This window comes from Corvus moneduloides, chromosome 1 (genome assembly GCF_009650955.1).
Source record: "Corvus moneduloides isolate bCorMon1 chromosome 1, bCorMon1.pri, whole genome shotgun sequence".
NCBI classification, from domain to species: Eukaryota; Metazoa; Chordata; class Aves; order Passeriformes; family Corvidae; genus Corvus; species Corvus moneduloides.
The window spans coordinates 110,123,504-110,137,549 of NC_045476.1; the positions used below are offsets into that span (position 1 = coordinate 110,123,504).

The following is a 14,046-nucleotide window of genomic DNA, read 5'->3' on the forward strand; positions in this document are numbered from 1 at the left end:
GCGGCGCGGCGGGAGCGGCGGCGGCCGGAGCGCAGGAGCGGCAAGGAGCGCTGCGAGGCGGGGGAGATGTGCGCCCCGTACGGCAGCCTCATGCGGTACCTGTTCCCAGCCCTGCTGCTGCACGGTGAGTGCGGGGCCGGCGCGGCTGCCGGCGGGGCTCGGCCCGCGGCGCGTCCCGAAAGGCGGCTGGGTGCGAGGGGGCCGCAGAACCTCTCTGGCGGGGGCAGAGGGGCGCGGGGGGGGATGCGCTCTCCCGTCGTGGCCGCGGGCACTGGGTCCCGCCTGCCCGGGACAGAGGTCTGGCAGGGGGATGGGAAGCGGGCAGACCCCCGTGTTAGTGACCACCCCTGCGCAGCACGCGTGTGGAGCGGCGGCCGCCGGCGTGGGTAAAGCGACGGCGAAAGCGCCCCGCTCCCAAGTGTGCCTCGGCGGATTGCGTTGCAGCCTGGGACTGCTTGGATGGAGCAGTTGGTCCGGGCACCTCGCACCAAGTTTCTTTACGCACCTCCGGGCAAGAGCTGGCCCTGCCGAACTCCGGCGCGTTTCGCCGAGACACCCTGCGGGGCCCGCGTTCCACCTCTTCTCAGGAAAAGTTTTTTGCCGTGCATGTGTTATCTGGGAAGCCTTCGGTAGCAGCACCGGGTCTTGTGCCCAACTAAAACTGTTTTGCTGCAGAGCACAGAGATTCTGGGTGTTACTACACACAGTCCTGCTTTGACAGTCTCTCAGTTTAACCCTGGACTGACATCTCTCTGAAACTTCACAGTAGGCAAAATTTTAGTGAGAAAAGCGTATTTAAACTTAAAAGTTCGGCTTGTAAATCCATTTTTAGGCCCTTAAATAGATAACCCATCTTTCCAGAAAGCCAGTGTTCTTGAAGAGAAACTTCTCAAAAGGAGACAATTTAATGAGCTGCTTAGGTATGTCTAACATTTGGCAGCCAGATTTGAGAAATCTGGGTATGATATCCTCCTGAAAGTGTGACTCAAGCTACTCGGTTACAGCATCATTTTGAAGAGTGTTCCTAATTCTGAACTTCTTTGTAGCATCCAGCATCCTTCAGTTAAATTTCTTAGGACCCCAAGCTTAGTGGTAAAAAGAGGACTTTTTTTAACTGTTAGAATGCAAGTGACCTACATGCATTCAGTGGGAGATCTGTGAGCTGGGGTTAAGGATTTCAAAGCTATTTCTGGGGTTGATTTTGTGAAGCAGGGATTGTCTCTCTCTGTGTTTGTACAAGTGCTAAGCACACACTATGGTATTTAATAAATAATAAAGAGGATGGGCTTCTGATGTTATATTTTGTTTTGAGAAAGAAAGAGTAGGAGACTGATCCCCAGGAGGGGGTTTTATACTCTTCTCACAGCTCAGCTACAAGATCCGGAGAGTGTAGAAACATGCTTAGCTGAGCCAGACCTGACAGGACGCCAGAGGTGTTCTTTAAACTCTGTGATCTGAGATGTAAAAGTTGAAATGGGAGACTTGAAGTTAGAGGGTAAAGAGAGGAGGTGTAATTGCAGGGTTGGACTCCCTGGCTCATCTGCTTGGAATTACAGAGCAGAGCTGAATGCTGGCTGGAGCAGGAAACAAATCAGGGCCAGTGATCAGATCAAAACAGCAGCTGCCAGAAGAGGATGATGAAGGAAAGTCATCCATTTCTTCCATCTGCAGTTATATTTCACTAAATAACGTAACCTAAGTTCTTGTAGAAAGATATAACTCGCTGCCTTCTATATGAAGACAAACATCTTGGTAATGCAGCAGTGCAGAGTTTGGATCAGAGTTTCAAGTTTGGAAACTACTGCCCTTTTACAAACTTGAAAATTCTATCAGTGGCATATAACGCACTGAAATGTAGCTCATGGAAATGTATTTACCCTGTTGGCTTTAACTTGGTCTAGAGCTTTTCGTTCCATGCCATAAAGCCCATAGAAGCATCCTTTGATCAGCAGCTATCCTGAATTGCTAATGTGTAAGAATAACCAGCAATCCCAGGGGATTGCAGTGCTAAGCCTCTTTGCAGCATGCCATGTTTTCTTTTTGCATTTCTATTGCATATGGCAATTTAAGGGTTAAAAGTGAGTGAGTGTGGGTGGGTGGTTGAGGATTTTTAGGACTTAAGCTTTGTGACACAAGTTAAAAATGTCCTGTTAAGGCTAAAGCTTCTGCTTTCATTACATTAAGAAGTGCCTACTTTAACGTCACTGAGTTGAAATTTGGAAAAAACTGGTCTTCATTATCAAAATAAAAACCTATACATGTACAGTGTCACAAAAAAAAAAAGGGAAAAAAAGGTTTGCAGCTGGAAGTTGTCCATTATCACTGTTTTCTTTGCTTAGACAAAAAGCCACAGAAGTTTCAGATGTCAAATACTAAGATCATTCAACTCCAAAAAACCTGAATCATAAGAACTACATTCAAGTGGATTCAAAACAAATTTGGCTAATTTCTTTTGTAAACATAACCTTTTTTTTTTTTTTGTAATAAATACAGATGCTAAAAAAACACTTTAGTGTATTTCTGATTATGCTACTGTTAGAGTGATGAGCTAGAAACTTTAAAACAATTAGTTGATAACATCATGGAAATGGTACTAATAAAGATGATGAAAACAAGACTGATAGGCTTTTCAGAGCAAAACTGTTCACTGCTTTTAAAAGTCCTCTGGCAAAACTGTTTATGCTTTAAAAGTTCTCTGGCAATGTTGCTTTAAATTAGTTACATAGTAGTGTTTTATTTCAAAACTTTTTCAGGAAAATTGTAAGTGAATGCATCAGGAGATATAAATACCCATAGCCATAAAATGAACATATATTGTGCTCTGTGCTAGAGGCACATGTGATCTGTTTCCTCAGTTAAATAATGCATTTAAAAATCTGGAAGACAATAAAAAGATGGGAAGACACACTGCTCAGTGTAAGACTTGGAGAGTTAGAAGATGGACTAAATTTCATGTACAATTTTGTTAGTGTAAATTCCATTTCACTCGTCTTTGTAGCTCGGCTGTGGGCTAGCACAGTGATAAGATGTCGATGTCATCAACAGAAAGGACAGTTTTTCTGTGCTTTGTACAGTGTCTGAGAAAGTAGGCTGGCACACCATGGGACCCAAAAGTGGCCTCAACCACACTGGAGGCAAATACCTTCAGCTGTTCAAAGCAAGGGTAATACTTCATTAGTGAGGTGAATATTTAGGGCTGATAGAGGGTAGGATTATATGTAGTGAGTTTGTTTAGCACTGTCTTCACCCGGACAGAAGTCCCGTGGAGTTGGGGGCAGTTCTGCATGAATAAACCCAGTGCCAAGGTGTGGGTGCAGACAGGATGAAGCAGATGTCTCTGACAGAGAGCAGATGTTTCTTTCAAAGAGGGCAAGACCAAACTACCATTGATATTGAACTGCACTGACATCCAGCGCTGCACCCACTCCTGTCAGTGTCCTCCTTCCCACTGCCCTGAAAGAAGATAGGCTTTAACCCTTCAGGGTTTCATAAAGAAGCCCACGCTCTGGGCAGTGCCATTTCACCTTGCACAGGTAGCAGCAGCCATCTCAATTAAGAACTTCAGCTAAGCAGAGGTTATGGGCTGTGTAACTGCTTGGCACCTGGTTCTCTGACCTCTTCCAAGATAGGACACTGAATAAGGACGAAGCTGTAGGGTAGCAGGGGACCTCCGTGCTGGGCCTGTCAGCTTTGAGGGAGTTACTGTTTAGCTGTCCCATCTAAACATCTTTGGATCCCTCCTCAGGATCTTCTGTGCTCTAAAGCATTCATTTTGCCTCTCTTCGAAAGCTGCACTTGGAAACTCTGTGTGCACAAGAGAGGCAACAGATACATGTGAAAGGAAGTCATTGTCCTGTCTGCTTCCCTGGCCATAAAACCCGGCTTTCATTTCCCAACCCTTTTGTTTGTAGTAGCTAATTTAGGCCCCAGTCTTGCGAGGACTCTTTGAAGTTTCAAGTGCAGGGAAAACACTGGTAAACACAGCTCGTGGCTTGGTAACAGGACATTATATTCTCCATGGCAATTATGTAAGCTTGCACTGGAACTAAAAGCCTGTCACAGGTGTTATCTGACACTATCCCACATCAAGAAAGAGCATAATCCAAATGTCTATTTATTTAATTGTGCAGGGCAACTGCCCAGATAAGGAGAGCTATAAAGTTAATCCAGCCAATTATTCTTTATCTGTTGTAAGGTTTTTCCAGTTTCAAACAAGTTCTAACTTGAAAAGAGGTTGCTGCAGGAGTAAAGCATGAATGTTAAAATGTTTCTTCATCAGAGATGAAGCCATTGCTTGTTTTGAACTTATGCTATCACTCAAGGTGTTTTACTTCATAATAAAATTTTGTTCTTCTGTATTTACATCACTAGAAAATTTTAAAAAGGGAAAAAAATGTTAAGCAGTTCCTGCTGAGCAATGCCAGTCTAAATCCAGGTTTGAATCCTACTTTGAGGTAACATCTCTTCTCCCATCTAGCAAAGGATGAACCTGCTGAACACCTGGTAGCTTTGAGACTGGTTTGAAGCGCTACCCTTGGACATGTTTGAAGCCGTGGTTTAGATTCTGGTGGAGACATTCATTAAACTGATAAAATCTAAACAGTTTAAGATTATTTGCCTTATACTTCAGCAGTCTGGCACAGCTGTGAACAGAATTTCAGGGTGTTTAGGCACAAATTAAATTAAAACTATCTGTGTTCAAGCACAACTCTACTGATTATCTTTGTTGCAATTGTACAGTATTTGCATACTATTTTTCAGAAAACCAAAACATTCATTCTAGCAGCTTGCAGTTTTTTGCAGAAATGTTGGCGGAGAGCTTTGTCATAACCATTTTTGAAACACGTTTGGGTAACGGGCTGCCAACAGTTTGCCCTTTTAAGATTTGTGTTTTACTTGCAGCTATGTGCAGAAATCTTTGAAGAACTTGAAAGTAACCTATCTTCCCTTAACAATTATTTTTATCTTGAATGGTTGTTCCCACATCAGATACAGGTTTATAGGTGAACATGAGAGCCTGAAGCCCTCTGTCTGGTGTGGTGCGTGCTCTTATCCACGTCTTCCTGGCATGGCAGCTGTACAGGCCTCCACTTTCCCACTCAGATGGATGTTGAATCCTGCCCCTGTAAAGTGTGATCTGGGATCACAGGCCCTCAAAGATCTGAGGGTCTGGGCAGGGATCCCCAGTGAGCTGTAGCACCTCTTATGTTATATTCAATTCGTTTCATGCTAAAGCTGTGTCACTGCTAGGGCTTGGTTTTGAAAGGGAAGCTGGATATCAGCTCATCATAAGATGCTTTTGTTTTGCTACCTGGTATTTCAGGTGGATTCTGGAATTTTCCTTCTCCTTTTGGACTTGCTCCTTTGTGAAAACATACGCTGTGGGGTAGGGGATACAGTCATACGATCTCTGGTTGTGGTGCAGCTAAAGGGAGAGCCAACCAGAGGCTTCACAAAATTATTGTCATTGGTCTCATGCAAAGATCTTTTGTTTGTTTGTTTGAAGTCTGTCACACTTTTGAGTAGTAACATAGTGGGTGGTTTTATATTTTTCAACAAGTGGGTAATATTCCTTCATAACACACAAAAATTCAAAGTCAGTCAGAGAGAGGGTCTGAGATATTCTCAGCTGAGTCTGAGATACTCAGTCATGGAGATAGTGAAACCGACCATCTGTCAGTGCTGTGAGAATAGCAGACTTGGATCTCTCTGAATGAAAGTAATGGCTCCAACTATGTTGCAACTGCATCTAGTCTCCAAAGTGGGCTTCTAAAGAGTCATGAAATTCTTTTCCCAGTTTTGTGAATGCATGTTTTAACCCTGAGCCTTTCCAGCAATGTCTCATTTAACATGGCGAAATGGATCTTTTAAAATAAGTGACATCATCACTGCAGGACCTCAGTTTTGCAGAACACCTCGTGTGCACTGCCAAGGGTGAAGCAGGGGGAATCTGCACTGCCTCTGAGCACTGCTGCAAGGGAAAACACAGAAGGTGGTGTTTGATTTACTGCTCTGTTTGGGAAGCGTATCACTGGTCTTGGTGTTTGACCTGCAGATGGTACAAGAGGAAGTTACATCTCCTTTGTATGGTAGTTATATCTACAGGTGTATGTAACTACAAAAGTGTTGAAATGACGACTTTGTAAGGAAGAAGTTTGTACTAAATTAATTATTTCCTTGCTCCAGCAAGGCAAACATAGGTAAAGGTCCCATCGCTGTCTCTTAATTCTCTTCTGTATTTCATATTCTGATATTCTGGTCCTGTGATGTTGTTTAGCATTATTGAGAGCAGCCCCAAGGAGAAAGACTTGGGGGTGTTGGTTGATGAGAAGCTCAACATGACCCAGCAATGTGCGCTCAGAGCCCAGAAAGCCAACCATGTCCTGAGCTGCATCCAAAGCAGCGTGGCCAGCAGGGCAAGGCAGGGGATTCTGCCCCCCTGCTCTGCTCTGGTGAGATCTCACTTCAAGTACTGTATCCAGCTCTAGGGTCCCCAGTGTAAGAAGCACGTGGACCTGCTGGAGCAAGTCCAGAGGAGGCCACGAATATGCTCAGAGGGCTGGGGCACCTGTCCTATGGCAACAGGCTGATAGAGCTGGGGTTGTTCAGCCCAGAGAGGAGAAGGCTTTGGGGAGACCCTAGAGCACCTTCCAGTACCTAAAGAGGTCCTACAAGAGACCTGGAGAGGGACTTTTTACAAAGGCATGTAGTGATAGGACAAGGGAAACGGCTTTAAACTGAAAGAAGGGAGGTTTAGATTCAATGTTAGGAAGAAAATCTTTGCTGTGAGAGTGATGAGGCAGTGGAACAAGTTGCCTAGGAAAGTTGTGGATGCCTCATCCCTGAAAGTGTTCAAGGCCAGGTTGGATGGGGCCTTGACGAAGCTGGTCCTGTGGAAGGTGTCTCTGCCCATGGTCAGGAGGAAGTGGAACTGGATCATTTATAAGGTTTCTTCCAACCCAAACCATTCTGTACGTGTGTTTTCTACATTTCTCCCCGTGTCTCTGCAGCCTTCATTATGTTCTCATGCCTCTCTTAACTGCCTGAATTTGTTCTTGCCTTCTTTTGTCACAGTTGGAGGGACAGAGTCCCAAACAAATACCCTCCTTCCTCTAGGGCTGTCGATGCAAATCTCCCTTGCTTTCCCTGGTTGCAGTTTGTCATTTGCAAGTTACAGACAGAACTACACTAATGTGACATGGAGGGCTGAGACACAGTTGCTTTTGAGCTGTATCAAGGAAAAGACACTGTATAATACCACATAAAGTTTGACTTCTTTTCAAAAACTCCTTCTTTTCATTATTTCCTTCAGGGAATAATTGGGAATGTCTGATGTGGTTACTGCATTTTCTTCTTTGATATGTGCACATACAAGATGGTGTCCTCCCACAGAAGGATTTTCGCTTTAAGAAATTAAATACCCCAAGTATGTCTAAATGAATAAATAATTTCTAAATGCCATCTGTATTCATGAATTATATCACATGAACGAGGCAAAATACGACTGCTTAAAAGCAACTGGTACAATAAATATGCCTTGGAAATAGCAAGTTGAGCAATTTCAAAACCTCCTCATGAGGGCAGATTCAAATGTTTAACAACTTCAAAAGGAAATGTGAATTTTCAAAGTCTTTTTTCAGTGTGAGATAATTTGTTTGCAGGAGGCACCATGTTGAAAGTTAGCACTGGTGACTACAAGCTCTGCCATGTACCTTGCAGGCTGTACATGGACATGAAGCACAGACCCAACCTAGTAAATCCTCCCTCTCCAAAGATGTAGTCAGCTCAAGCAGAGCATCACCCTGTCATGGCCATCCCATTTCTGACTGCAGAATGGGAGTTGTTCAGTGCTAACAGGAGTAACTCTGCTCAGCAGTGTAGAAATACCTGAGAAGCCTTGACTTCCAGAAAGGGAGAAATACTGAGCCCCTGAAAATCAGGCTTCTGTAAGGGCATCTCAGGCAGTATGCTCAAATATCAAAGTATCCCTAGTATTTATTACCCTATAGAAAGCAAGACCATAAATTCTCATTCACATTGAAGAATTGTTTGTAAGCTGCAACATAACAAAGCAAACAGATTTTCCAGAAAAGATTTTGTGAGGTTGTATTCATTAACCTCATTAAATCCTGGTGTTGTTCAATGGTGGGCACTGTTTAGGTTAAGGTATTTATTGTATTCTTTCTGATCATTTTTTACCCCTGTCTCCTGATAAGTCCTTGCTTCTGTTTAGCTTAGGAATTGCTGTTTTTAATGGTTGACATGTATTTATAATTTTGGCAGTGCCGTTTCCCCAGGTGTTAAACCAAGTTTTCTTCCAGAACATCTAAGACCTAGCCAACATAATGAATCACTGACACCATTTATTTTTTTTCAATAGGAAGTGGGAAAGGCTTAAGAAAGTGTCTACCTAACACCAAATAATACTTTTGTGATTGATTTTTTTTGTAATTGCTGTAGCCATGCTGCAACACTGCCCAAGCATGTGCCCAAGTGTTAGATAGGGCCTGGGGCATAGAGCATAGGATCCTGTGCTGGGTGGCTCTCACTGGTGATTGATCCCAAATAGCCCAGTTTCTTATCCAGGTGAGCTGAGAAGGCATCAGAAAAACGGGATGAATCCCACACACCCTGCCCCTTGGGAGCATGTTACAGTGACACATCCCTTTCCAGAGATGGCTGCCCCAACTTCCCAGGCACTCAAGCAGCCCCTTCACCCCTCCCCATATCCATTTTCTAGCTCTCTGGTGCTCATACTCCTTCTGGCAATGTAATACAGTTTCCGACACATTATGTAAGGTTCATGTTTGTCACCTTTTAACCCCCAGAGTGGGGTTTTCTTTTGATCCGTGTTTTCCAACACATCTAAGAGCAGGCTGTGCATAAAAGAGTAAAGGCACATTCCTTTTGAAGCTATGTATTCATTTTGTTCAATTAATATTGTGTAGAGAGCGTGCTGTTGGATTTTGTATGTATACATTACTGTAAACCAAAATTACTGTGTGCTGGAGATAAAGTTAGCTTTTGAAATTCCTTTTCCCCTTTAAAATAAAAATAGAAGATCTGCCTTTAATTGACCACTTCAGTCATCACAGAGGCTTCCTGTGTGCAGAGGCTTTGCTTTTAATATCTGTTTTCCCTTGACTTTAAAGAGTAGGCTTTATTTGCAAGTTTATTATAGAAGCGTTCAAATTAGAGGTGGGCTGAAAACCGCAAAGTTTTGTGTCTGGATCTGGATGCATCTTTCTGAAAGTTTGAAAGTCCAGGTTTTTGATTGTCCTGACCAGAGATTTCAGAGGTGTCTATAAAATTCAGTTTCAGAGCCACATCTCCTGGGTGTGGAAACCCAACACTTCAGTTCAAGCTCGTTTCCCCAGTTTATTTCGTAAAGTAAATTTATGTAATGGATTATTAGCGGTGTGACAGAAAGGAAGAGCTTCCATAATTTCATTTTTTCTTCAGATGAGAAAATAAGTGTAAACAGTATTTGCCCAGACACATAACAATATGAACAAGTGTCATTCAATGCAAGATGGTCACAATATCCTTTATCACGTTGAAGCCCTTCTCAGCAGGATCTCATGGTATAATTTACACTTTCTACCACAGGGCTGGGAGAAGGTTCTGCTCTTCTTCACCCGGACAGCAGGTCCCACCCTCGGTCCTTGGAGAAGAGTGCCTGGAGGGCTTTCAAGGAGTCACAGTGCCATCATATGCTGAAACACCTTCACAATGGAGCCCGGATCACTGTACAAATGCCTCCCAATATTGAGGGCCACTGGGTCTCTACTGGGTAAGGAAAGATAAAACAAGATGCTTGGGATGGGGAAGAGAAGGGGATAAAGAACCAGAGAGGGAAGGATGAATATTCCCACTTTCAACAGCAGGGGAAATATTTTCTTTAATATGGTGATGCTCTAAATGCCAGATGCTCTCTCTATGTTTATGCATAAAAGGAGAAGGAGCAGCATTATGTACATTAAAACAGCATGCCATAAAGCTGTCTTGTTGAATCAGTTTATTGTCTGGATTTTAAACAGCATGCTGTGAAATACCTTTAAATCTCTCTGAATAGGAAGGAGCCTACCAGGCTGCCAAAATGGATGCTCATTCAAACACAACATTGTACTGTATCTGTCTCCATGCTTTAGATCCATTGAATGGGTCCTTGTTTTCAGAGCATGTGTCTAGCACAGGTTTTATTAGCAAAAGAAATTATTAGCTGTATTTCACTAGTTCTTTTGCTCTTTATACCTGATGACTTGTATTTCAGAGATTGTTTTGCTTTCTGTGTCTCAGCAGGCAATATTCACATGCTCATTGGAAGTGACTTGTAGTAGGAAAGGCTGGGGGGTTTTTTAACAGAAAGGAGTGTATTTCAGGATGAGAGGAAATGGTCTCAAGTTACACCAGGGGAGGTTTAGATTAGATATTAGGAAAAAATTCTTCACTGTAAGGGTGGTCAGGCACTGGAATAGGCTGCCCAGGGAAGTGGTGGAGTTAACATCTCTGGAAGTGTTCGAAAGGTGTGCAGATGTGGCACTTGGGATGTGGTTTGGTAGTGAACATTGTGATGCTGGGTTGAGGGCTGGACTCAGTGGTCTTAGAGGTCTTTTCCAACCTTAACAATTCTGTTTATATTAAGCAGTGTAGAGGTGACAAGGGGAACAAGTTTGAAGGCAAAGAAGGGCTTTCTACAGGAAATGGAATTTAACTGCCATTTACACTCTTAGAAAAAAAAAAAGGGGGGGTCAAAAAAAGAGGAAAAAAACCAACAAAACCTGAATATTGCATGGTCCAAATTCAAGCCAAGTAGAAGTTTTGCATTAATGGTCAGAAGTTTGCATTAACTGCGACCCCTGTTGAATGTTTGAGTGAAAAAGCTGAGCACATGATCCTGCATATCCTCAGCAGACCAGAGCTCATGGAGTTACACTGAGAAGCTTCTAGAGCAGCTTATAAGCCAGTTCTTTGTGCTGTTCCCTGGACGTATTGGGTTTCACTTTCTGATGTTATCAGTCATTCTGCTAAATTTACCATGCAAAAGAGAGCAATAGATGTTTAATAAGCTGCTACTCTTTTCAACAAAGAATTGAGTCACATGGTGGTCCCTAGACAAAAGGCAAAAGCAAAACACAATTCAAAGTATTTAAGCCTACAAGATAAAGCCTTTAGATATGATCACCATGAAACAGTATATTAATAGCAGCAGAGGGAATTGTTGGATTATTGGCAGGCCACAGATGCCTAGTTCCTATTTACTCCCATTCCTGCTGGAGGGACAGTAGCACCCAGGTGTCTCTGTGGACCTGTGTGGGGCTTGTTGCTTGTAGTGTACATGATGTGCCACCTTGCTAAAATTTTGTTTCCACGCTTGCTTTCTTCCCACAGCTGCGAAGTCAGAGCAGGCCCAGAGTTCATCACAAGATCTTACAGGTTCTACCACAACAATACGTTCAAGGCCTATCAGTTCTATTACGGTGGCAATCGCTGCACAAACCCCATCTACACCTTAGTCATACATGGCAAAATACGTCTCCGACAGGCGTCCTGGATCATCCGGGGGGGCACCGAGGCCGACTACCAGCTCCGCAACATACAGATCATATGCCACAACGAAGCAGTAGCCAAAAAATTAAGTGAGCTGGTGAACCAGACGTGTCCTGGATTTATCCCAGAAGATAGTCCCTGGGAGCAGGATGTGAGCTATGATTTGCTGAGAGAAGAGAATGGCTGTGAATGCACCAAAGCTCTGAATTTTGCCATGCATGAACTCCAGCTGATCCGTGTGGAGAAGCAGTACCTGCACCACAATTTAGACCACCTTGTGGAGGAGCTATTCCTCGGAGACATTCACACTGATGCTACTCAGAGGAGGTACTATCGGCCCTCTAGTTACCAACCTCCTCTTCAAAATGCCAAGGTACGTGTGTGTGGGTTAGCATCTAACCTCTTTTAAAGGTTCTGATGACAAAGCCCAGATCACTCAGTTCTTCTAAGTGCACTGGTGTAACCAGTGTGCTTCTAATACAGGGGGTCGATTACAGCCTTAATTAACAGATGATCACAGAACTTACTTTGTGAGAACAGTAACTTTACTGTGGTTTATGTGACTGCATCAAATATGCAAAAAAAGTAATCTGGTGAACTAAAGTCAATAAAGGCCACTCTGAAGATGGAATCAGAGACTTGTGGGCAGAAGTAGGAGTGGTTGGCTGGGACCATGGCTGTAGGCTAGCAGCTGAGAGGAAGGTTTCATTTAGAACTGAGATAGCAGAAGAGGAGCAGGCATCAGTGGATGCTTCTATAGCTGCATGGGGGGCCAGGGAGAGAGGAAATGAAATATGAATATCAGCATATGGATGTTGGGTGATCCATAACCTGAGGAGGAGACAAGGAATTGGAAGGTAAACACATGGGTCAGCATGAAGGGAAAAAAACTGATGGACTGTGCAGGTCATGGATCCTGACATAGGCACACACATTAATGTAATGAAAAACAGGTGAATTTTGAATGGGGCTCTAATTCCATTTGATAATTCAGTTTTCAAAAGGGGCCTCAAAGTGCCCTCAGCTTCATCGGGAACTGATCAACCCATAGTAAGCTAAGTAAAACTCAAACAGAGCAGACACTGATGGCCTGTAGCAGGAAGGCTGTTTATAGATCCTTCGTGGTGACATTTCAAAGGCAGGCAGCAATTGGAACCACATTGCCAGGTGCTGCAGTGTCGGTGTGCTCCAGCTGGGCATTGCCACTTCCAGCTAATGGGTTACCACCATTTTTCATCATCGCAAATGGTTCAAAAACCAGCTACAGCTTATCAGCAATGGCAGGAAACACAACAGGAGAAGGGAGAGTTTTGATGAAAAACCCTTTGCTTTCCCTCCCATTCAAAACTGTCTGCCCTGGCTTGTTTCTGTCTCCTGTGAACAAAAAATTTTAGTAGGTTAGATCTTTATGTGATCTGCCTTTAATTGCTTTGTAGCCTGGCCTAGGGATCATTTTAATCCACAGTCAACTGTTTTGATGTATGAAAACTGCTGTAATTTCTGTCATTCTTATGCTGTCTTCAAGTGACCAAGGACAAATTTGAGTTTTCTTTTAAAACTTACCATCCCAAAACAGAGAGTTTCAGCAGCAGCAGCAGATGTACCATGGCACAATCCTCTTCAAAATTTTGCTTTTCTTTAATTGATTCAACCAACCACATCAACTTTCACTTTACTGATTTGGGAGTGAGGGTTCTTTACTAGATCCCTTTCTTGCAGGTATCTGTAGATAGAAATTGTCAGACACCAGCTATATTGTGTCTGTTCTAGAAAAGACTGTAGATCTTTTTCCAACCACTTGAAACAGAGACAAAATCTTGATTTAAATCACTGTAGCTGAGTATTTTTTCTGGTCTAATCTAGGTGTCTTATTCTGGGCGTCTTATTCTGGGCTGATATATAATATAGTAAATGCCTACGCTTCCACCTTGTAGTAATTTCGTTACAGTCAGAGCAGTCAGATGTATGCTCAGCCAGCTTTATGAAATTAAGATTGTTGTCCTGGCCTGCTGCAATTTTAGGACACACAGGTAATGATTTTCCTGCCTATCTGTTCTGCTACTGTAGCATCCTTTTTTCCCCTCTAAAATATAGCGGCTCTAAAATACAGTGTTCGAACTTAAGGGACCAAATTTTGCATAAGAGAGGTGTGTTTCTTGAGACAGGTTAGCTAAGAGAAGCTGGGCCTGCTGATACTAGGCTTTCAGCATGATATAAATAGCAATACCCCTAAAAAATGAACCTTTGCCTCAGCTGCTGTGAAAGATTCCAGGATGTGGGTTTGTTGGTTTGTACCTAAGCATGAAGATCTCTATACCAACAGGTTCTCAACAGGCCTTCTGACCTACTGTTTGCCAAATGTAGGAAGAATAGTAACAGAAGTGCTTTTTTTCTTTTTTTTTTTTTTTTTGAAGTCCAGGCAAACATACCGTTGAAAGGTTATAACCCTTTCTTTTTGAACTCTTTTCCTTTTCTAATTGTTGCTCCACTGGGACC

The 14,046-nt window shown here is 43.1% G+C and overlaps 1 protein-coding gene across 1 annotated transcript in view; it reads left to right on the forward strand.

Annotated features, from left to right (window-relative positions):
* APCDD1 (APC down-regulated 1) overlaps nucleotides 1-14,046 on the forward strand; it is a 27,948-nt gene continuing 13,902 nt past the window's right edge. Inside the window, exons 1-3 of the mRNA XM_032121878.1 lie at nucleotides 1-124; nucleotides 9,610-9,793; nucleotides 11,392-11,923. Of these exons, the coding sequence (XP_031977769.1) occupies nucleotides 67-124; nucleotides 9,610-9,793; nucleotides 11,392-11,923 (774 nt within the window). The 5' untranslated portion in view covers nucleotides 1-66. The remainder of the gene's footprint in view (nucleotides 125-9,609; nucleotides 9,794-11,391; nucleotides 11,924-14,046) is intronic.